Here is a 25,971-nt window from a genome sequence, read left to right on the forward strand (position 1 = left end):
TTTAGGGGGAGAGTAGAGGCCAGGATCTCTGTCATTCGATGGAGATTTCCTGGCCTCTTACAAGGTACTGTGACGGCCGGTCGTATGACCTCATGGGTGCCGCAAGCCACCCAATGGTGTTGCAGTGATCTAGGAGTAGTGATCTAGGACGCAGATCAGATCACTACTGCTGTAGGAGGCGTCTACTTGTAATAGACGCCTCCAGTGATAGCAACTCCAATCACATCTGAATTAGACCCGATGTGTGTTATTATCAAATATATAAAATCTAGTGGAGGCATTGCACTGAAAGCTATGTACAGTAATTACCCTGTCTGAGAAGACGGCCATGGAAATCATGAGACAGTTTGGGTAGAACTCCACAGGAAGTTGCAATGGACTGGACAGTGCTATCAAGAGTGTTGATCATAGATTCAGATTGCCTGTGACCAGATTAACCTTGAATCACTGTAACCACCAACATTCTAGACTACAGTTCCATATTTTCTGACAACTGACTCCAGGACCTTGAATGTACACATTGAAAGTAGAATAGGGAAGTTATCCAATCAGATATCAAACTGCAATATGAGCATGGCACCATTATTACCGCTTCTTAACAAATTGCTGACTTCTTCAAAGCAGGTGAAAGCCATTGAGGATAAGTGCACTTTAATGCAACCCACCCTCTCCCCCAATTAGACTGGAGCAGTGAAGCATAGATCACATATTGTCCTGTTCCTGAAATATACAAGTGAGTAATAATGTATGACAGTTTCCCGGCAATCCTTGTTTACTAAAGGTGGGTAAGACTAGCTGCTTCTGCTCATCTGTGCACAATGGAAGTGTCAATCACCAGACAGAGTAGCCAATATAAGCAGAGTAATCTGCTACAGAGAGGAAATAGAACGTTTTGTAACCTAATGCTCAAAATTCAAGTAGAGTCAGGGTTTATACAGGTTAAGATACTTTGTTACAGGGTCTTAGAGGTTTTTTTTTTTTTTCTACACCACCGATGGGAACCCATTTTCAGTTCAGGTCTTTCTAAAAGCTTTATCAGATTTGCTTAAAAATCGTGTCATTAAACCATTTCTCCAAGGAAAGAAATAAAAATCATAATTATCACGATTTCTCTGTAACTTCTGTCCGCTCATTTTTTTTAACGCTTAGCAATTTGATTTTGTTTTCTGCTACTCTGTTTTTTCTAAGAAGACTTCCAATGACCAGAGCCTCTACAGCATTAACAGGTTAAACGTTCTTTTTTTTTTATAGATGAACTTCTTCGTTTAGATGTTTATTTACAAAGCATCGCCTTGTAAAAGCTGGCACTTCTGATGGTGTTTATGCCCGATATTTAAAAGGCCAATGCTTCTTCCAGCTGTGTCTTGCTAGTAAAAGCATTGCCCTTTCAAATATTGGGCACAAACACCTTCAGAAGTGCCAGCTTTTACAAACCGATGCTTTGTAAATAACCTATGCATATTCTTCAATATAAAATAAGTACACTATTGTTATATTAACTTACCGCCTATAATTCCCCTCAAAACTATATTTCTAACTTTTGGGGGGAGTTACTGTTTGACAATCGATACATACTGTACTTGCTGTAAGTGTAAGAAACGTTATGTACTTGGTGTAAGAAATGTTAATGATAATCTTTATCATATCATCCTATTAGTTGACAGATATGCATTAAAAATAATGCAAAATGACAGGAATATTGCACACAAAAATATCTGACCTAAAATACAAATAAATAATAGGTAAGGTATACGTGTTTACTTACCCCAAAGAGCCATGAAGACAGAGAAGAAGACGGTGGCTGGGTTGTCGAACAAGTGACTTGCACGAGCTGTTCCACAGGCAGAGCTTAGATTCCAGTAGCCGCAGGACTTGTCACACAACGGGCACATGGTGAAGGCTTGGGCATCATCACACATTTCTTTGCTATGAACGACAAAGAGGACTGGTCACATATTATTGTATTACTACTACTCATTTTCCTCTCATGTCCATGTGGCATGTTCATTAACATGTCCCTAAAGAATCCCAAATATTATGTATCCATCTTGCTGTGAGCTGGGGCGGTGGATACAACACTACTGGAGCAATTCTGGTGCAAGGATATATGTTGGCAAAAGCAAATACCTACGTGTTCCGCCAGTTCCGATGATAATTAGTAGCGACATACTTTTACACTTTTGGGTCTGACCTGGCAGTGTTTGTGTGCACAGCTGTAGTGGGTGAAGGGGGAAATTGGAAGAAAGGAGCCAGGCTGTGGGCACCAACGCCATCTGAAAGTGGTGTATGTTCCCCCACAGTTATTTGTTAAATGTGGGTCAGCTACATCGTGCCCTTAATAATTCTTGGGCCTGTTATTTAAAACACACAGAAACTAGAGTAACCTATCCCTAAGTGATCTATATCAGAGCAGTTATAAACTATTATGTATTAATTGTTCACTGGTTTAATTCTTCAGTAAATAAGTCACTAAAGGAACATATTACTAAAATAATATATGCTTCTTTATGTTCTAGATGTTAATAATAATGGTTACAGGCAAGGCTTAAACTAGATATGCCTGGCACTTAGATAGAGTTGAGCAATTTGCCATCATATCTCAGGGACAGCTGGCATCACAAGGAGCGCTTTCTTTCCACAGATGGGTGTACCATAGGGATTGGTAAGAAGGGGCAGCACAGGGTTTCTCTACACTAAGCAGCTGGCAGACCTGGTATAGATAAAGGCGGTCATTCCGAGTTGATCGCTAGTTGCCGATTTTCGCAACGGAGCGATTAAGGCAAAAATGCGCATGCGCATGGTACGCAGTGCACATGCACTAAGTATTTTAGCACAAAACTTAGTAGATTTACTCACGCCCGAACGAAGAATTGTCCTCGTTGAAGTGATCGGAGTGTGATTGACAGGATGTGGGTGTTTCTGGGCGGAAACTGGCCGTTTTCTGGGAGTGTGCGGAAAAACACAGGCGTGCCAGGATAAAACGCAGGAGTGTCTGGAGAAATGGGGGAGTGGCTGGCCGAACGCAGGGCGTGTTTGTGACGTCAAACCAGGAACGAAACGGCCTGAGCTGATCGCAGTGTAGGAGTAAGTCTCGAGCTACTCAGAAACTGCTAAGAATTTTCTATTCGCAATTCTGCTAATCTTTCGTTCGCTATTCTGCTAAGCTAAGGTACACTCCCAGAGGGCGGTGGCCTAGCGTGTGCAATGCTGCTAAAATCTGCTAGCGAGCGAACAACTCGGAATGATCCCCAAAGTGCAATCATCTCTCTGTTGTCTGTTACACCCTGCAGAATATGGCAATCATTTCCGTGTAACTGCAGTGTAATTCAATAAGTTGTGCATCTAATATGATAATGTATAGCATTGGTATCTAGAGCTGATGAAGGCTGTGAGTGCTATTCAATAGCTTTTAAAGCGGAGGGAAACTGCAGGGCTGTTTCAGGGTATAACCTGCTGAAGATGGCACCCTGTGGTAGGACACGAGTCGATCACATGATGCTGATGTCCAAACCTGAGGCTCTCTCCTAAGATGGGTATGCTCGGCGGCTGCCGAGACCACTACCCATTTAAGGTAACTATTGTAATTGTAAGTATTGTAATGTGCTGTAGGGATTTTGGGGGAAATGTACCAAGCCTTCTAAAGTGACCACAGCAAAGGCAATCTGGCTGGCTAGCCATAGTAATGTGGAGCATTCTAGTAGCGCAATGGCCATTTATGAGAGGTCTGAAAATATTACACTGCCCTCTAGTGGCCTTGGCAGTTCCCACTCTTATGGGGAGATTTATCAAAGGTTGGAGAGCTAAGGTTCAACCACTCACCTCCTGTAATTTTCCATGACAATTACAAGTTGATTGGTTGGTACTAGTGATGAGCGGATTCGGTTTTATCCCTCTCCAAGCTTTGATACACCCCCCTCCTCTTCCTCCCTCCAGTGATTCAGATCAGAAAGCCAGCTCCATGTTGATTTTGGAACAAAACACCCACAGTGACTCGTATACTCTACGAAGCTTATTTACTAAAAAAGGAAGATTTGCACTAAACCACAGCAATCAATCAGACACGCTTCCATGTCTGACATACTCTAGATAGTTGCTGAAAGGTTGCTTTGGTTCAATGCAAATTTTGCAGCGAAATGCGATAATAGTACATGAGTCCCAGTCTGTCTGCCAGATGTCATCTTATACTACTGTACAGTAATCAACCTTATCATTTCACTGTGTTCAAGAAGCAATACCCATACATTAGCGGTATAATAACTGTGGGCTGGGGCCTTTGTACTATGTGTTTGACTATTTTTCATGACGACTGAAAGACGTACAGTATATTCCATGTCTGTTCATGCATACAGCACTATACATGTATCTATATGTTATCTGTTGAGAAGAATTTTCATCTGTTTTACTGACCATATATGGAGAAACAACGTCAAAAGAATTTGTAGAATTATTTGTATTTGTTATTAAAAGATGTATAATAAAATAAAATGTATTTATTATTATACAATATAGAATATGTGTTGTGGTATCAGGACAGGCATGTCAAACTCAAAATCCCGACCGAGCAATATAATCAAGGTCTAAGATTGTGTGGGCCAAAAGAAAAAGTCTTACAGTATATATCATTTTGTAAGGTTTATTACAAAAACCAACAATAAAGTTAAATCAAAGAGATGTCAAGTATCGTGAAGATTATATATAATAATAATAATAATAATAATAATAATAATAATAATACCACATATCAGTGTGAGTTGGAAGCTGTGTTATTCCCCCTCATATATCACTGTAGGGTCCTCTCTCCTCTAAATAATAATAATAATAATAATAATAATAATAATAATAATTAGAGATGTGCACCGGAAATTTTTCGGGTTTTGTGTTTTGGTTTTGGGTTCGGTTCCGTGGCCGTGTTTTGGGTTCGAACGCGTTTTGGCAAAACCTCACCGAATTTTTTTTGTCGGATTCGGGTGTGTTTTGGATTCGGGTGTTTTTTTCAAAAAACCCTAAAAAACAGCTTAAATCATAGAATTTGGGGGTCATTTTGATCCCAAAGTATTATTAACCTCAATAACCATAATTTCCACTCATTTTCAGTCTATTCTGAACACCTCACACCTCACAATATTATTTTTAGTCCTAAAATTTGCACCGAGGTCGCTGGATGACTAAGCTCAGCGACCCAAGTGGCCGACACAAACACCTGGCCCATCTAGGAGTGGCACTGCAGTGTCACGCAGGATGGCCCTTCCAAAAAACACTCCCCAAACAGCACATGACGCAAAGAAAAAAAGAGGCGCAATGAGGTAGCTGTGTGAGTAAGCTAAGCGACCCTAGTGGCCGACACAAACACCTGGCCCATCTAGGAGTGGCACTGCAATGTCAGGCCGGATGGCCCTTCCAAAAAATACTCCCCAAACAGCACATGACGCAAAGAAGAAAAAAAAGAGGCGCAATGAGGTAGCTGTGTGACTAAGATAAGTGACCCTAGTGGCCGACACAAACACCTGGCCCATCTAGGAGTGGCACTGCAGTGTCACGCAGGATGGCCCTTCCAAAAAATACTCCCCAAACAGCACATGACGCAAAGAAGAAAAAAAAGAGGCGCAATGAGGTAGCTGTGTGACTAAGATAAGCGACCCTAGTGGCCGACACAAACACCTGGCCCATCTAGGAGTGTCACTGCAGTGTCACGCAGGATGGCCCTTCCAAAAAACACTCCCCAAACAGCACATGACGCAAAGAAAAATGAAAGAAAAAAGAGGTGCAAGATGGAATTGTCCTTGGGCCCTCCCACCCACCCTTATGTTGTATAAACAGGACATGCACACTTTAACCAACCCATCATTTCAGTGACAGGGTCTGCCATACGACTGTGACTGAAATGACGGGTTGGTTTGGACCCCCACCAAAAAAGAAGCAATTAATCTCTCCTTGCACAAACTGGCTCTACAGAGGCAAGATGTCCACCTCATCATCATCCTCCGATTCATCACCGTGTACATCCCCCTCCTCACAGATTATCAATTCGTCCCCACTGGAATCCACCATCACAGCTCCCTGTGTACTTTGTGGAGGCAATTGCTGCTGGTGAATGTCTCCATGGAGGAATTGATTATAATTCATTTTAATAAACATCATCTTCTCCACATTTTCTGGAAGTAACCTCGTACGCCGATTGCTGACAAGGTGAGCGGCGGCACTAAACACTCTTTCGGAGTACACACTTGTGGGAGGGCAACTTAGGTAGAATAAAGCCAGTTTGTGCAAGGGCCTCCAAATTGCCTCTTTTTCCTGCCAGTATACGTACGGACTGTCTGACGTGCCTACTTGGATGCGGTCCCTCATATAATCCTCCACCATTCTTTCAATGGTGAGAGAATCATATGCAGTGACAGTAGACGACATGTCCGTAATCGTTGGCAGGTCCTTCAGTCCGGACCAGATGTCAGCATCAGCAGTCGCTCCAGACTGCCCTGCATCACCGCCAGCGGGTGGGCTTGGAATTCTGAGCCTTTTCCTCGCACCCCCAGTTGCGGGAGAATGTGAAGGAGGAGATGTTGACAGGTCGCGTTCCGCTTGACTTGACAATTTTCTCACCAGCAGTTCTTTGAACCCCTGCAGACTTGTGTCTGCCAGAAAGAGAGATACAACGTAGGTTTTAAATCTAGGATCGAGCACGGTGGCCAAAATGTAGTGCTCTGATTTCAACAGATTGACCACCCGTGAATCCTTGTTAAGCGAATTAAGGGCTCCATCCACAAGTCCCACATGCCTAGCGGAATCGCTCAGTGTTAGCTCCTCCTTCAATGTCTCCAGCTTCTTCTGCAAAAGCCTGATGAGGGGAATGACCTGACTCAGGCTGGCAGTGTCTGAACTGACTTCACGTGTGGCAAGTTCAAAAGGTTGCAGAACCTTGCACAACGTTGAAATCATTCTCCACTGCGCTTGAGACAGGTGCATTCCACCTCCTATATCGTGGTCAGTTGTATAGGCTTGAATGGCCTTTTGCTGCTCCTCCAACCTCTGAAGCATATAGAGGGTTGAATTCCACCTCGTTACCACTTCTTGCTTCAGATGATGGCAGGGCAGGTTCAGGCGTTTTTGGTGTTGCTCCAGTCTTCTGTACGTGGTGCCTGTACGCCGAAAGTGTCCCGCAATTCTTCTGGCCATCGACAGCATCTCTTGCACGCCCCTCTCGTTTTTTAAATAATTCTGCACCACCAAATTCAAGGTATGTGCAAAACATGGGACGTGCTGGAATTTGCCCAGATTTAATGCACACACAATATTGCTAGCGTTGTCCGATGCCACAAATCCACAGGAGAGTCCAATTGGGGTAAGCCATTCTGCGATGATCTTCCTCAGTTGCCGTAAGAGGTTTTCAGCTGTGTGTGTATTCTGGAAAGCGGTGATACAAAGCGTAGCCTGCCTAGGAAAGAGTTGGCGTTTGCGAGATGCTGCTACTGGTGCAGCCGCTGCTGTTCTTGCGGCGGGAGTCAATACATCTACCCAGTGGGCTGTCACAGTCATATAGTCCTGAGTCTGCCCTGCTCCACTTGTCCGTGGTTAAGTGGACATTGGGTACAACTGCATTTTTTAGGACACTGGTGAGTCTTTTTCTGAGGTCTGTGTACATTTTCGGTATCGCCTGCCTAGAGAAATGGAACCTAGATGGTATTTGGTACCGGGGACACAGTACCTCAAACAAGTCTATAGTTGGCTCTGCAGTAATGATGGATACCGGAACCACGTTTCTCACCGCCCAGGATGCCAAGGCCTCAGTTATCCGCTTTGCAGCAGGATGACTGCTGTGATATTTCATCTTCCTCGCAAAGGACTGTTGGACAGTCAATTGCTTGGTGGAAGTAGTAAAAGTGGTCTTACGACTTCCCCTCTGGGATGACCATCGACTCCCAGCAGCAACAACAGCAGCGCCAGCAGCAGTAGGCGTTACACTCAAGGATGCATCGGAGGAATCCCAGGCAGGAGAGGACTCGTCAGAATTGCCAGTGACATGGCCTGCAGGACTATTGGCATTCCTGGGGAAGGAGGAAATTGACACTGAGGGAGTTGGTGGGGTGGTTTGCGTGAGCTTGGTTACAAGAGGAAGGGATTTACTGGTCAGTGGACTGCTTCCGCTGTCGCCCAAAGTTTTTGAACTTGTCACTGACTTATGATGAATGCGCTGCAGGTGACATATAAGGGAGGATGTTCCGAGGTGGTTAACGTCCTTACCCCTACTTATTACAGCTTGACAAAGGCAACACACGGCTTGACACCTGTTGTCCGCATTTCTGTTGAAATACTTCCACACCGAAGAGCTGATTTTTTTGGTATTTTCACCAGGCATGTCAATGGCCATATTCCTCCCACGGACAACAGGTGTCTCCCCGGGTGCCTGACTTAAACAAACCACCTCACCATCAGAATCCTCCTTGTCAATTTCCTCCCCAGCGCCAGCAACACCCATATCCTCATCCTGGTGTACTTCAACACTGACATCTTCAATCTGACTATCAGGAACTGGACTGCGGGTGCTCCTTCCAGCACTTGCAGGGGGCGTGCAAATGGTGGAAGGCGCATGCTCTTCACGTCCAGTGTTGGGAAGGTCAGGCATCGCAACCGACACAATTGGACTCTCCTTGTGGATTTGTGATTTCGAAGAACGCACAGTTCTTTGCTGTGCTTTTGCCAGCTTAAGTCTTTTAATTTTTCTAGCGAGAGGCTGAGTGCTTCCATCCTCATGTGAAGCTGAACCACTAGCCATGAACATAGGCCAGGGCCTCAGCCGTTCCTTGCCACTCCGTGTGGTAAATGGCATATTGGCAAGTTTACGCTTCTCCGACGACGATTTTATTTTAGATTTTTGAGTCCTTTTTTTACTGATATTTTGTGTTTTGGATTTTACATGCTCTGTACTATGACATTGGGCATCGGCCTTGGCAGACGACGTTGATGGAATTTCATCGTCTCGGCCATGACTAGTGGCAGCAGCTTCAGCACGAGGTGGAAGTGGATCTTGATCTTTCGCTATTTTTGGAACCTCAACATTTTTGTTCTCCATATTTTAATAGGCACAACTAAAAGGCACCTCAGGTAAACAATGGAGATGGATGGATACTAGTATACTTATGGATGACGAGTGACTGACGACACAGAGGTAGCTACAGCCGTGGACTACCGTACTGCGTCTGCTAGTATAGAGATGATAATGATATAAAAAATATATATATATCACTACTGCAGGTATATATAATATAATGACGGACCTGCTGGACACTGTCAGCAGACTCCTAAACTACTAGTATGAAGAAGATAGAAAAAAAAACCCACCACAGGTAGGTATACAATTATGGACGAGCACTGACGACACAGAGGTAGCTACAGCCGTGGACTACCGTACTGCGTCTGCTAGTATAGAGATGATAATGATATAAAAAATATATATATATCACTACTGCAGGTATATATAATATAATGACGGACCTGCTGGACACTGTCAGCAGACTCCTAAACTACTAGTATGAAGAAGATAGAAAAAAAAACCCCACCACAGGTAGGTATACAATTATGGACGAGCACTGACGACACAGAGGTAGCCACAGCCGTGGACTACCATACTGCGTCTGCTAATATAGAGATGATAAAGATGATAGAGATGAACAAAAAAAATATAACACTACTGCAGGTAAATATTTATATAATATAATGAATGACGGACCTGCTGGACACTGTCAGCAGAATGCGTTTATAGAATAAAAAAAAAAAACACCACAGGAGTGTTTAACTTTTTCAGGCAGACAATATACTGGTGGTCACTGGTCAGTCACACTGGCAGCAAAAGTGTGCACTGTACTCCTGCTATAACTGCACCCCAGTCTCCCCCACAATTCAGCTGTGTGAGCAGTGAGCACTCAGCACAGTCAGATATACATAGATTATATTATCATGCAGCACACTGAGGCTGAGCACAGATATGGTATGTGACTGTGTATTGTTTTTTTTCAGGCAGAGAACGGATTATATTAAATAATAAATAAAACTGGTGGTGGTCACTAGTAACTATCAGCAAAACTCTGCACTCTGAGTACTCCTAATGCTCCCCAAAATTACTAAGTTAGTAGTAAATCAACTCAAGTGTCTCTATCTATTCTAACGGAGAGGACGCCAGCCACGTCCTCTCCCTATCAATCTCAATGCACGTGTGAAAATGGCGGCGACGCGCGGCTCCTTATATATTATCCGAGTCTCGCGATAGAATCCGAGCCTCGCGAGAATCCGACAGCGGGATGATGACGTTCGGGCGCGCTCGGGTTAACCGAGCAAGGCGGGAAGATTTGAGTCTGCCTCGGACCCGTGTAAAAAGGCTGAAGTTCGGGGGGGTTCGGATTCCGAGGAACCGAACCCGCTCATCTCTAATAATAATACCACATATCGGTGTGAGCTGGAAGCTGAGTTATTCCCACTCATATATCACTGTACAGTCCCCTCTCTTGTAAATAATATTAATAATAATAATAATAATACCACCTATCGGTGTGAGCTGGAAGCTGCATTATTCCCCCTCATATATCACTGTACGGTCCCATCTCCGCTATATAATAATAATAATACTACCACATATCAGAGTGAGTTAGGAGCTGTGTTATTCCCCCTCATATATCACTGTACGGTCCCCTCTTCGCTATATAATAATAATAATAATAATAATAATAATACCACATATCAGTGTGAGCGAGGAAAACGTGAAAAATGTGTCCATTCCAGCCCCCCACTGTCTCTCCGGTCCAGCCACGTGCCCCCTGTGTCCCCTCTGCTCCTTGTGTCCCGTCCAGCCGCAAGTCCTCTGTGCCTCCTGTGGCTATTCAGCCTCCAACACCTGTGCCACCCCCTCCAATTTACTATCATCTTAGAAAGCCATTTTTCCAGATGAATCCTCCTGCAATTATGGCAGCCGAGCAGTAACATCACATACACATGGACAGCGTGACATCTTCAGCAGGGCCGGTTCTACCCCTTGCGGCTCCCAGTGCAAATGAAAGTTTCCACAAGTGCCCCATCCCCCCCACGGCAAAATAGGGGCGTAGCTTCATAGGGGAGGGGTGTAGCCACAGTTATGCCCCCAGTAGCTGTGCCCCCAGTAGATTTGCCCCAAGCAGTTGTGCCCCCGAGTAGATTTCCCCACAGTTGATTTGCCCCCTGTAGCTGTGCCCCCAGTAGATTTACCCCAGTAGTTGTGCCCCCTATAGCTATGCCCCCAGTAGATTTGCCCCAGTAGTTGTGCCCCCTGTCGCTGTGCCCCCTGTTGCTGTGCCCCCTGTCGCTGTGCCCCAGTAGTTGTGCCCCCTGTCGCTGTGCCCCCTGTTGCTGTGCTCCCAGTAGTTGTGCCCCCTGTTGCTGTGCCCCCAGTAGTTGTGCCCCCTGTTGCTGTGCCCCCAGTAGTTGTGCCCCGTTGCTGTGCCCCTTAGTAGCTGCTTACAAACACACACACAAAAAACATTCCAATACTTACCACTGCCCTGCTCCTGCTTCCCGACCGCTGCTGCTGCTGCTATGTCTGGCCGCCCGCGGCTTCTCTCTGTAGGAGAGACGTCATGATGTCTCTCCGATAGCAGCGCCGCACAGACACTAGAGGTCAATAATGACCTCTAGTGTCTGACAGGTGCACCGGCTGCAGTGGACGCCCACACAGCCCACGGCGTCTGCTGCAGCTGGGTAGCGGGGTGCGGGTAGGCGGCGGGCGCCTGCGGGGTGACTGCGGCTGTGCCCCCAGGACACAGCGCCCCAGGCGCAGGCACTGCTTGCTCGCACCAAGAACCGCTCCTGATCTTCAGTGCTGATGGTGCTGAGCAGCTGGGATGTGGCGGAGGGCAGAGCTTTGTGGAGTCGGACCCACAATGGTGCTGAGCAGGCGGGAGGCAGTGTGGGGAGGGTGGGGGCATTGCTTTGTGAAGATGGAACTGCACAGGCAGCCGGGTATGCGCAGCAGCTTCCCCCTGTGGATATTTCCCTGTCTCTACAAACACTACCTTCTTGCACAAGCGCAGAACAATTAAAGCTGCCCGATCGGAGCTGAGCTCCGTTTGCGGCAGCAGGACTGCATTCCATTCCTTTTACAAAAGTAAACTCGGGCCGCAAAAGTATGCAATGGGGGCCACATGCGGCCCGTGGCGAACGAATTTGACACGTCTGTATTCGGGTTTAATGTTAATATACTAGCATAGAAATGTATCTCGAGTAATTGTCTTATTGCAGAGCTGCCTCTCTTGGCATTAAGGTGGTACAGTGCTTCTCAAACTCGGTCCTCAGGATCTTACACAGCTCACGTTTTCCAGGTCACCTAGCAAGTGCACAGGTGTACTCATTATTCACTGACATATACCACCCAACATTGTGCATTGGGAGTCGGGACCTCTGCGCGGCGTAGCCACACCCAAAAAGGGTGCGTGGCCTCAGATAAAGGGGTGTGGCTCTGTGCCACGCCTCCCAATTTCGTAATTGAGCTGCTGGCATGCCCCCTGTCCCTCTGACTCCCGTGAATAGATGCTGTGCGCATGCGCACAGCGTCTATTCACCGCTGCTCTGTGACTGACAGGAGTCTCCCAACTGCCCCCTACCGCGGGACACTGCAGCCTGCGGGTGGGACAGCGGGACAGTCCCCCAAAAATGGGACAGTCCCGTGAAAATCGGGACAGTTGGGAGGTATGCTGACATGTGACTCTGTGGGGAGACCTGGAAACCATGAACTGTTTGGGGTCCTGAGGACAGAGTTTGAAAACCTATGTGGCGGTGCAATGATTTGCTTGCTGCCTCACAGCACTGAGGTCTTGGGTTCAACTTCTACTAAGGCCCTATCTGTGAGGAATTTGTATATTCACCCTAGTGTGTGTGTGTGTCCATGTCATAGATTGTAAACTCCAGTGGGACAGGAACTGATGTGAATGACTGTTTAATCTCTGTAAGGTGCTGTGTAATATGTGTGTGATATATAAGTAACTGTTAATAGTTAAAATAAACATACAAAACATTATTTACTTTAATATTGTAAAAGAACTCTTACCTAGGAACATCAGTGTCAACGGTTACACATCCATACAGAAACACTATTATCCCAACTAATGAGGAGGGGATGAGTAGCCATGTATATAGACCAAGCCAGGCAAAATATAATCCAATTTTTTCTCCAAAATATTTTCTGAAATAAACAGACTAAGTTAAAAACACAGACAAAAATCAATTCCGAGCTATAACATTGGGGTTGAATCAATAAGGGGTGAAGGAGGTGATGTAAGTGGTGTAAAAACACCGGAGGTGGCACCCAACCCCCCCTCATCGTGGTCCAGTCTCACCTTGAACTCCGTAAGTTTAGCATATAGGGGGTAATTCAGACCTGATCGTAGCAGCAAATTTGTTAGCAGTTGGGCAAAACCATGTGCACTGAGGGGGGCAGATATAACATGTGCAGAGAGAGTTAGATTTGGGTGGGGTGTGTTCAAACTGAAATCTAAATTGCAGTGTAAAAATAAAGCAGCCAGTATTTACCCTGCACAGAAAGAAATAACCCACCCAAATCTAACTCTCTCTGCAAATGATATATCTGGTCTGAATTACCCCCCGAGTTACTGTAACAAAAAGCAAATGACTATGGGGGATATTTAATAAACAATTATCTAAAAAAAACAAAAACAGAAATATCTCTTTTCCAATGGCAGTTGCCGTGCAGACCAAAATTCAAATAGGGGAGCCACACCAACTGCCAGTGAGTCCCAACCGGCAATGGTTGGTAGTGTTTGGGGTGGCAGTTGGTGTGGCTCCCCAGTTTGAATTTAGGACTGCGCTGCAACTGCCACTGGAAAAGAGATGTTTACCTCTTTTTAATTTTTTTCTAGATAACTATGTTTATTAAATATCCTATAAATATAATTAATAAACTGGGGGGAAAAAACATGAAAAAAAAATTCTAGAAGATCAAAAATAACATTCTTATTACATAAATATTTGGTTTACTTGACTGTTGTGATTGTTTTTTTACACCGGATAGTTATAACAGTTATATATTTGTTTTTTATATTACTTGATAACACAGATCTATCCGGGAACTCTTCTGGGCCCCTCCACATTCTATCTCTCCAGCAAACGGGTCCCCCCTTATACATGGCGCCACCTTCCCAGTGATATTTGGGAAGACGGTACATGCGCTTATGATAGCGAAGGCCGTGGAACAGTGCCAGAGTCTTTGCTGTCTCTGCACAGTGTCTTTTAAAAAATGGCACTGGGAAAATAGCGCCGGATAGACCTGCTTATATTATCTATCTATCTATCTATCTATCTATCTATCTATGTGCGTTTAAAGTACGCATGGGCCAGCACAGATATGCGATCCGGGAAGCAATCCTATCTGGAAATAGTGAACAACCAGTAGCGAGACATTTCGCCACAGCTGGCCACTCACCGACTTCCCTTAAACATAAAATCATAGACCACATACCTCCTCTAACTAGGGGGGGTAACAGGGCAAAGATGTTGCTACAACGTGAAGCGAGGTGGATTTTCTTATTGGATAGCTTAAGTCCCCGTGGTCTTAATGAACAAACAGGTCTGAACAGTTTTCTTTAAACTTTTTTGGTCCCTGGATATATCTGTTTAATTGATGATCAATACTTATGCATTTGTAAATGTATGTGTAGGATTTCTGAGTATGCTACACAATGTATTGTATCCTTTAGTGTATCATGTGTATCCATGGTGACGGGCGCACTGGGTGACGTCATAGTAAAGCGTCAGCCAACCGGAAATGGAGCCGGCGGCGTGGACTTTGATGGTGAGGGGAGCACATAAATGGTGAGTGATTTTAAAGTTTGTAAATGCCCTGACGAAAATGCGACAGCATTGAAACGTTGGCTTAAGTGGCTGCGTCTGTGTGTCTTATTTACCTGAGTGCCGCCGGACATCGGTACATATCTATCTATCTATCTATCTATCTATCTATCTATCTATCTATCTATCTATCTATCTATGCAGCACAGATGGCACAGTGGTTAATATTGTGCATTACAGCACTGAAGTCATGAGTTCAATTCCCAGTCATGTCCATTTGTGAAGAGTTTGTATCATACTTGCCTACTCTCCCGGAAGCTGCGGGAGGCTCCCATTTTTTGGGGTAGCCCCCCGCACCCCCAGAAGAGTAGGCAGGTCTCCCACATCCTGCTCGCACCCTAGTGATGCGGGCAGGATGGAGACATACTGTACTCTTCTGTATTTGTGGGTCCGTGGTGAGGGGAAGGGGTTCAAATGATGCAAATCGCTGCATTTTAGCCCCGCCACCTTCCCGCAGACCCGTGAATCGCTGCATTTTTTTGATCTGGGGGCAGGGCTTGATGATGTCACAGCCCGGCCCAGCCTCTCGAAGTCTCCTGCATTGTCTCGTCTCCGGGCTTCTCCCAGAGAGGAGACACTGAAAGTAGGTAAGTATGGTTTGTATGTCCCCCGTGTTTGTTTGGGTAAATATATACTGGATTCTGACAAAATCTACACTAGGGTATGTGCTTATTTGTTGGGAACTGTAGACTGTAAGCTCAAAGGACAGGGACAGAAATGAAAGGCATATTTTCCGTACAGCGCTTCCTAAATTAGTGGCACTACACTAATCACTGATCATAATCTATGTAGCTAAAGTTCCATTTAAATTAGCCTAATTCTGTGCTTACTTTCTGACTTTGTATTCAAGTGTGTACTATTATGGGATTACACAGCAAAATGTGTCAAACAGCTACATGTGCGCTAAGCAGCTACATAACCATAGGATAAGTCCATTGTAATCTGTAACTATGACGATAGTAACTCAGTGGAAGAGGAAACGGATATTCCAAATGGCTGGTGAATTCAATGATACGTGTAAAAGACAGAATGGCAACTGTTCTGAGAGTGGTAACTCCTTAAACTTTCTATCTTTCATTAGCTGTGTATCATGATACATGATCAAGAAAAGTGGTTAAAGATCTCAACTCGTCTGTCATCGAAAATGTCCCAGCGCCTCTTTCCACTTCAGATCTTATCTGTCAGTCTTGAAACAGTGATCAGGTTTCCTGGACAGATGTCATTGTTTCTTTGCCAGTTTCCCAAATGATTAACCATGCAAATCAGTTTTGGTACTTTTCCCAGCTAGGTTTGTAGCCCCTGCATCTGCTGAAATGTCCTCTTAAGCTCAAGGATATAAAAATCCATCTTTGTTTTGCAACTTTTCTCATGTGTTTTGGCAGCGACGACCAAGCGTAATTCCAGGGAAAAGGGAACTGTGTGCTGGGACTACTTTTACTGTGATTTCTAAACAGTCACATTTCCTAAAAATAATGGGTTTTGGTAACTGTGTGGTCTTACAAACATTTATTTGTTTGCTGACAATTTTTTTTTTTTTTTTTAGGGGGTTGGGGGTAGGTTCCATAAAAGTGGAAAAAAAATTAAATATTGCCAAAAAATTATTTTTAGCAATTATGGGTCTTGGTAACTGTGGTCTGACAAATATATATTTGTTTGATGACAATTTTTATTTTATTTTTTATTTTTAGGGGGTGGGTGGAGGTTCCATAAAAGTGGAAATATTTTTAAATGTTGCTAAAAATGTATTTTTAGTAACTGTGGTCTGACAAATATATATTTGTTTGCTGATAATTTTTATTTGTATTTTCTGTCATGTAAAAAAGCTATATCACATATATTATATTAAATATTTTGTTATGTTATAAACCAAACCCACTTTTTACTTATTAACATAAGAAGAGCAAAATAGTGTCAAAAATGGCAATATAACATTATAGAATATGGATTACAGCAACAATATTTATTATTATTTCCTCCTGTGAACCACTACAAATTGTTTCTTTTACAGTAGTTCTGTCTTTGACAACATACATTAATTATATAATTAAGCCACACTGTTCCCACCGAGCTGTGGAATTCTAATTTAAAAAATGTAACTGTTTAAGTCAGTTGTGCTGGATTGCACTGAAGAGCTTTTTTGAATTAATTTCTTAATGTTTTTTTATTTGATTAAAATATAATTTATTATTTTTAAAAACAATATGTCTGTCAGTTGGTTTGCCAGATACAATTCAGCAGCATACACTGAAAACCCAGCTCTGCATGATGCGGCTCCTACATTACTTGGGTAAGAATCAAGTAAAGAATTGAAGTGAGAAATTGGTGATAACAAATATTCTTTGTTTAGGTCTATTTTTTTTTCTTTTACATATTTTGCCCTATTTTTAATAATGTGGACTAATGGCAGCTGGTATTTATGTTTGTATATTTTTAAAACTTAAAGTTGTTCAAAATAAAAGAAATTGCACATCTGGCCATACTGTATGTGCTGATGTTTTGTTGGGTCATAATTGGCGGTAATGGCGACAGTACCATTTACACCATCTATAAATGGCGAAAGGAATTCTCCTTAAGCAGCTTTCCGCTCCTTGCTAAATATTGAATTGATGTCATAACCCTTTTGGAGTCAGAAATGAGTGCTAAGACTCATTCTTAAATAGAATCCTTGGAGAGGAGGGGTGAGTTCAGAGGTGAGCGGGCAAAATGGTTCCCATTCATACCAGTTGACCTAACGGCCACACCACCTGTACCCACTTCAGTTCCACCCTTGTATATATACATTGTTTATTTCCACACTAGTAAATAATGTGAACATTTGGTCATTCTTGCAAATATTACTACCAGAATAAGAAGCTTGATTGGCTAGAAACATGTCTAAAATATAAAAAAATAAAAAACAAAAACAAATGAAATACAAAATTATAAAGTTAAATAACAATATCCCCAATCACTGACAGTGCAGAATCACACAATATATGGTATAAGACTTTTTTTTTTTTTTTGCAAGAGGAAATTATTACAACAATCAATGTATTAGTAAAACTATTTTAATAGATTAACATTTTGGATATCACTGTTTAGTTATTTGATAACAAGGATTGTTTCAATTTAAAAAGGAACACATTAAATTTGTAAGCCATTTATTACCTGATTAGATCGATAGGTTGATATTTGTAAAATGCACCATATCTTGCCCATTCTTGGTATAACAACTACATTAGGAGTAAAGGTTAGTGCAAACAAAGTTAAAAAGTGAAATTAATATGATAAAATTCAGACATTGCAAAGCTGGCTACCATCATTATACCAGTATATCACATAAACAAAATTTTGACTATTCTTGTATGTATTCTACCCAAACTTGCTTCTAATTATGTAGGATGAGGTTCTGCGTTAAGCTATTTACCAAGACATCCTTTCCACTTTTCCTGATAATTTAGTGCGTAACGAATCTATACAAGCTAAATAGCTATGCATAAATATATGATACACTTACACAAATGAACGCTCCCCCCCCCCCATTCCTTCCAATATGATTAGTGTTTTTCAGGAAATTAAACCCTGGAACTATTACACAGATAGAAAACAGATGAAGGGCAGAGGAATGGTATAGCAGGTCCTGAAACCAGGCAGCCATGTGTGAGTAATCAGAACTGTATTTTTGGAAAGAACATTTTATGTTTTTAACACTTAACACTTCATAAAAGAACCTAACAGGCAGGATAAAAGGAACACAACTGTACAAAAAAATCCCTGCACCTAATAGCAAGAATATTTTTCCTCCTATTAATGTTATAGATATACTCTCCCCAACTCTTATCCGTCCATTTATTTTGGATTAACAATCATTTTAGCAAGCTACCTAAACAAAATAAACTGAAATATCTTATAAAATACAATGTGGCATATTGACTATACTATAGGAAAAAAAAAGGCGAAATAAAACACTTTTTATTAACAGCTGTAGAAATTCCTGCATTCAGACCTCAGTCAGCTCTGCGGCACTGTCCCTGTATAATCAGTCACACTATGTGGAATTCAGAGGCATAAAATTCTGTGCTAGGCAACGCTGTCCTAATTTGACTTTTTAGGAAACAATTTGGAAATAATTACTTGAAGAATTTATTTTGTGGAAGAATTTGTTTTTGATTAATTTGGCTACCTTTAGATTAATGGAAAAGCAATATAAAGGGGGAGACTTATCAAACCTAGGGGGAGAGTTATCAAAGCTTAGAAGGCAGATGTACTAAGCCATAGAGCGGGATGAACTAAACGACATTGCCGCACATCGCACCGATATCAATCGCATATGCACTAACATAAGCTACTGGTATTACGAAGGACAGCTCTTCTGATAAGAGCTGTCCTTCGCGATCTCCGGTGGGCCCTGGACTTTTGAGTTCTCTGGGTTTCACTCCCGGAGCTATTCAATTATTCTGCATTTTCCCTGAGCAGTAAACTCTGCGTTACAGCACGCCAACCCATAGATTCTCAATAACATGCTGGGATCTATGGGTTTTGCAACACGTTAAATGCAGAGTCTACATTTTAACACAAATTTTTCAAAATCCACCACTGGGACTTAGCACTCAGGATACCCGCAGCTAATTGAAGCGGGCAGTGTATTCAATGGGCAGTCACATCTAATTGAATTTCCCCCTAAGATTTGATCAATCTTACTCATAAAGAGGGAAAGTTGAGGTGTCGCTTTCATAGCTCATAGCAACCAATCAGATTTTAGCTGTCATTTATAAAATGTACTAGATCAGTGATGGCTGACCTTGACACTCCAGCTGTTGTTGAACTACACATCCCAGCATGCCCTGCTACAGTTTTGCTATTTGGCCATGCTAAAGCTGATGCAGGGCATGCTGGGATGTGTAGGTCAACAATAGCTGGAGTGTCAAGGTTAGCCATCACTGTACTAGATCAAGGATAGCTAGAATGTGATTGGTTGCTATAGGCAACACTTTAAATGGTTTGATAAATCTCCCCTTATGATAGATAGATAGATAGATAGATAGATAGATAGATAGATAGATAGATAGATAGATAGATAGATAGATAGATAGATAGATAGATAGATAGATAGAATAATGTGCCCCTCAAGTGTGCCAATAAGGGGAACTGGAGGTTGTGATCTTATTAAGGAACAAAAGGGGGGAAACTTATCAAAGCTTGAAGAGAGAGAACTACTAACCAATCAGCTTCTAAAAGTCATTTTTTAAACACAGCCTGTAACACGACGGTTAGGAGCTGATGGCTTGTACTTTATCTCTCTACACTTTATCTAATGTCCATAATAAATTGCTGTAAAGGGCACATTATTTCTTGTAAACATCTCCATTCCATATAATATTACTGTAGGAGATGCATTATGCCAAACAGACACAGAAGTAATAACATCACTCCTCACAGGTTATAAATGATGACATCAGAGCTTGCCATTATACTACTCTTATTTGAAAGAATTTGTACATATATAACTATTGCTTGTGTATTGTCTTGTTACTAAGTAATAACTGTATAGGGTAACTACTGATTACTCACATTGTTGGTAAATGAGTACAGTAGTAATCAGAAAACTTACCATCCTCTCATTCATTTCCCCACTCTTATGAACATGAGGTCCCTAGAAATAAATGATACATTATATATATTTGTAAAACAGTGTATGATTGACATAAAGTTAGCGGTTTCTTGTACAAGCAGAACCATTCTGACAAAGTGATGTGGGCGCTACATTTTCCTCTAGTGGGCAACAACTATGTGTGCTGAGCAGGGGGGGAGGGCAACCTACACACTGAGAGATCCGTGCTTCATTTCTAAGCAATCTCGTCAGATTGCTTAGAATTTAAGCACGGATCGCAGCATGTGTACCCCCCTTAACTCTCTCTGCACAGGTTATATCTGCCCCACCTGAATTGCATACGCTTTTGCCCATTAGAGGAAAATGTTGTTTTGCAATCAACCTTGAATTAGGCCCAATGACAATCTCCCCATGCTACTGTAATGCTTCCTTACAAGACGGTCACTACTCACTGCCAACACTCACTGCTGCTCAGTTTACAAACAGGTGCAGAATAAAACATGGGAAATGGAAGGGGAAGAAAAGGATCACTAGCTGGATAGCAATTTGCCCCCCAGTGGCTGCTGCTATTTATCACGCCACACACCTAAAAATCACCAGACTTTACTACATCATGTCTATTTGATATTTGTTTTGTAAACTTTACAGCTTTTGATAAGCAAATCAGGACAAATATGTTTTCTCTATGTAAAATATAGTGCCACTTACATCGTGTAGAGGAAACGCTGAGTCGTAGACATTATTCGCTAACAATGTGGTAATACCTTGGTAAAGAACAAAATATTAGTAGCAATACAATACGAAACATTCAGTAATTTATTTATTGATACAGATGCAGAGACACTCGGTGTGCATTAGGGAACACAGTTTTTTTTTCCTACACAGAATTACCCCTCCCCTTTTAGCACCTGAGTGACATTACAATCTGATTGAGCAGCTTTCCACTTTGTGTATTGTATATAGAGAGGCATAAGTGGGTCAGCATTGGGAGGGATTGCTGACTCCAGAAGTGCCATAGGGGAAGCCAGGGGTATCCCCAGGTAAGCTGGCTCTCAGATGCTGTAGGTGCCATTACCATGTGGCCTTACACTGGGAATTTAACCCAGATATATTTGTAATTATTTATGGGGTGGGTGTGGGGTGCGGTGGCCCCTGTGTCGGTATGGCTGGGCTGCTTCAGGTCGGCACACCCTAACACTTTATTAACACTTATTATTTTTCCTATCACTTTGTATACATTATTTTAATCACACCACTTACATAGCACTTCTGTGCTTCTTATTAACCCTTATTAATTCTCACCTGTGTGCTGACCTGGGGTGGCCGACCTGTGCCGACATCATGGGGTCCTGCACCCCCGGCCCATACCTAGTATTAGGGACCCCCAGTGACGGAGAAGCCTTGTCGATCGGCCTGGGGGCTTAACCCTATATCTGCAGATATACGCAACTAAGATCTCCGTATTATCTGACTATTATTATGTAGAAATATTATTCACTCGGTGTGCATTAGGGAACACAGTTTTTTTCCTACACAGAATTACCCCTCCCCTTTTAGCACCTGAGTGACATTACAATCTGATTGAGCAGCTTTCCACTTTGTGTATTGTATATAGAGAGGCATAAATGGGTCAGCATTAGGAGGGATTGCTGATTCCAGAAGTGCCATAGGGGAAGCCAGGGGTATCCCCAGGTAAGCTGGCTCTCAGATGCTGTAGGTGCCATTACCATGTGGCCTTACACTGGGAATTTAACCCAGATATATTTGTAATTATTTATGGGGTGGGTGTGGGGTGCGGTGGCCCCTGTGTCGGTATGGCTGGGCTGCTTCAGGTCGGCACACCCTAACACTTTATTAACACTTATTATTTTTCCTATCACTTTGTATATATTATTTTAATCACACCACTTACATAGCACTTCTGTGCTTCTTATTAACCCTTATTAATTCTCACCTGTGTGCTGACCTGGGGTGGCCGACCTGTGCCGACATCGTGGGGTCCTGCACCCCCGGCCCATACCTAGTATTAGGGACCCCCAGTGACGGAGAAGCCTTGTCGATCGGCCTGGGGGCTTAACCCTATATCTGCAGATATACGCAACTAAGATCTCCGTATTATCTGACTATTATTATGTAGAAATATTATTCACTCGGTGTGCATTAGGGAACACAGTTTTTTTTCCTACACAGAATTACCCCTCCCCTTTTAGCACCTGAGTGACATTACAATCTGATTGAGCAGCTTTCCACTTTGTGTATTGTATACAGATGCAGAGAGGAAGAGCAGAATTTACCAGTGTCATTTTCATTGGAAAAAATAAAAAAAAAAATATATATATATATATATATATATATACATACATATAATAAAGCCTGGCACTCCGCTGAATACATTTTAAGTAGCCCTCTGTGTAATGGTATAATAGTGAAAAGCATCAGCGGGAATGGTGAGTACTGTGGATAATTGACTTATATATCCATGACTATATGATTGTCCCGATAAATGTACAGTAACATAGTAACATAGTATCTAAGGTTGAAAAAAGACAATTTGTCCATTGAGTTCAACCTATTTGTGGTCTCCTATGCAGGATTATTTTGGTCGAAATTTTGTCTGATGCTAATGTCGGCCGTTGTGTTTTATTCCTCTTTTCATAGAAACTATAATGCGCGACTACGCACCATAACCCTGATTATCCTTATCCATTAGGAATTTATCTAACCCATTCTTAAAGGTGTTGACTGAGTCCGCCATTACTACTATCCCAGGCAGGGAATTCCAAACACGTATACTCATCAACAGCTTCACCTACAAACTTTTGTGGTAAAGAGATTAATTTCAAACTTCTTTGCTTGTCAGCCTGGAAAAATCATCATCGATTGTAGGTAAGGCTGAGCACATAAAGATCACAAAGATATATCGGCCATATCGTGTAGCATATACCCACAATTGCACGCTCCCATGGGTTGTCCCGTCGGGCATGCTGCACGCCCAATGGGACAATCCTGGCAATGACGGCACCCATTCTAAATGCGGCCACGAAATTATATATCACTCAATCACACAATATATTGTTCAGTGTGTACGGCATGGTCAATATATCGTTATATCAGTCATGCCGTCGGCTATGGAAAACACATCATCTAATGTGTACTCCACCTAATGCTGACGAATGGAGAGGGGTAACACCATATTACAATAGTTACTGCAATCGGCTGCAGGGCTAGAAAGCAGCAAGGCATACCAAATGGGCACACTGTTATTCTTCTTTAGCAAATCCTCTTTATCCAGGTACAGCCCACAACTGCCGACACCCTGGCAAATAACAGTAATTACTGCAAAGTGGTCAGACATCCGTGTAAAGTAGTGGTAGTAATGTTATTATTTTGTCACCTAAAATTGCCTACAGTATGTAGTGTACCCAAAATGTTGCTTTTATGATCAATAAAAAACAATTGATCGGGCTTGTGACAACACTGAGCATCTCATACATAAATTTTCAATGAAAATCATGTGTCCTTCAAGACAGGATGAAGTCAATATATCCTTTTGGTCACCTGAACCCAACCTTAGATTCTTGCTACCAGCGACCTTGCCATTAGGGGTGAACCTGGCATCTTATAAGGTAGCTATGATTAAATCCAGTTTACTCAGAAACAAGAGATCCTATAGAGTTGGACGTATTCACTGGGGTCTATTCATAAAGCAGAGAAAAGCCATGGCTTTTCTCTGCTTCATGCTATTCATGGAGCAGGTTACCGTGGAGAAGTCCCTGACTTCTCCAGTGGCCCCCCTGCTCCACGGCTGAATCGCATCACCATGCTTTTGTATGGTGAGTGCGATTCATGAAGGAGCGGAAAGTCTGAGTGGTCTGTGCTAGATCGCTCAGCACACATCTCCCCCATGTGAATGGGGCTTTAGATTTGGGTGGAGTGACCTTCCGGGAGGTCAGCCGGCGGCTCATGCGCAGAAGAACCAGGCGGCTGAGTCCAAGCACCGCAGAGTGGGACCGCTGGAGAAGAGATCGTCCCTGGGGCCCGGGACACCGCATCGCTTCACCGGAAGGGTAAATATACAGGAATTGCTACTTATAACAGCTATATATCACATCGAACAGATGCGATGTATAGTGATAAGTGTCAATTCATTTTTTTTTTTTTTTTTATGAATAGACCCCACTATCTGGGTTTACTTTTTATTGTATAAGATACGTATTTTCATGCTGCATTTGCATACCAAAAAATGTACACAAATGTCTGTATCCAAATTTCTGCACATAGTATACTGAAGACTCCTTGTGCAAAAGCGGTGGAACATAGGAGGAAAATTCTTTGTTTTGTTCAGATTGTGTTTGTATTTAATGACATTTTAGATTGAAAATGTGACTTTCACATTTATCAATATACTATTCTCTCTTGTGTGTATGACACTTCATAATATTCATATTTTGTGTACAAATAGGATAATGCAAATTTAGCATTTACTACTATGACTGACAAAATGTACCTGTTTATCTGCCTCGGGACACAAGTATACACATATTTATACACCTGGCATACTCTTGTTGCAAATGTAAATTTGTTTGAACGGAATGATGCTTGCGCTGTTTCAGCTTGAACATATGCGCGCAAATACATTGGATGCATCTTTTTCCGATGTCATTATATAACTCTACATGAGTCCCATAGAGTGTCTTTTTCTCTTTGTCTTTTTAAGACATAAAATAAATCATATCATCAGCGCAATAGAAAATGAAAAACAGAAAGCTTGGTTCAGAGAAAAGCATCAGGTTACATGTAACCTCACAGGTAGTCCTGGAGCCTATTTCCTTGTGTCAAGCCAGCGTCTTAACTGTGGGGAGCCCAGCTCACAATTAGTATGTGTAAAGCCAGTAAAAATATAGCTTGAAACAGGAGTAGAAAGGATGGAAAGATTGTAACTACACCTGCATGTACAGTGTATTAATGTGTCAGCAAAAATACTCCATAAATTGCTCCAAATACCATGAAATTCTGGAAAATGTAGTAGCTAGGTCTTAAAACACTAGACACAAATTCTTTTTTAAAAATTGCACCTTTAGCAAAAATAAAATAGACGTATTATACCTTTCTATCCCAATGAAATACATATTTAAATCTATCTATCTATCTATCTATCTATCTATCTATCTATCTATCTATCTATCTACAGTACTTAATGTGACAGGAATCACATAGACGGAGTATAACCCAAAACACTTTATTTCCACCTTAGGCAGGTTACAGCTTCACATGCAGATTTTGCAGGTCAGGTTTACAGGCAGTTCTTAAAACAGCAGTTTAACATTCCAATTTGTGGTAATCACAAACTGTGCATATACCAAATGGCTCCTAACAATACCCCAGACCTCCCAAGCTATTGCCGGGCCACTTGCTGGCATCAGGGGCCATGATCTACTGAGCAGAACACATTTTTAAAGACAGCAGACAAGGTGAAGTGATTAGCCCAACTGTGGCTTACCACA

At 42.4% G+C, this 25,971-nt stretch overlaps 1 protein-coding gene across 1 annotated transcript in view; it reads right to left on the reverse strand.

Annotated features, from left to right (window-relative positions):
* The window catches only part of ANO2 (anoctamin 2), a 498,883-nt gene that overhangs the window by 264,268 nt on the left and 208,644 nt on the right, over positions 1–25,971 (reverse strand). Inside the window, exons 8-12 of the mRNA XM_063928499.1 lie at positions 21,176–21,231; positions 20,468–20,509; positions 18,025–18,089; positions 13,061–13,195; positions 1,766–1,926 (exon numbers count right to left, since the gene is read on the reverse strand). Coding sequence (XP_063784569.1) covers positions 1,766–1,926; positions 13,061–13,195; positions 18,025–18,089; positions 20,468–20,509; positions 21,176–21,231 — 459 coding nt within the window. The remainder of the gene's footprint in view (positions 1–1,765; positions 1,927–13,060; positions 13,196–18,024; positions 18,090–20,467; positions 20,510–21,175; positions 21,232–25,971) is intronic.

This window comes from Pseudophryne corroboree, chromosome 6 (assembly GCF_028390025.1).
Source record: "Pseudophryne corroboree isolate aPseCor3 chromosome 6, aPseCor3.hap2, whole genome shotgun sequence".
NCBI lineage: Eukaryota > Metazoa > Chordata > Amphibia > Anura > Myobatrachidae > Pseudophryne > Pseudophryne corroboree.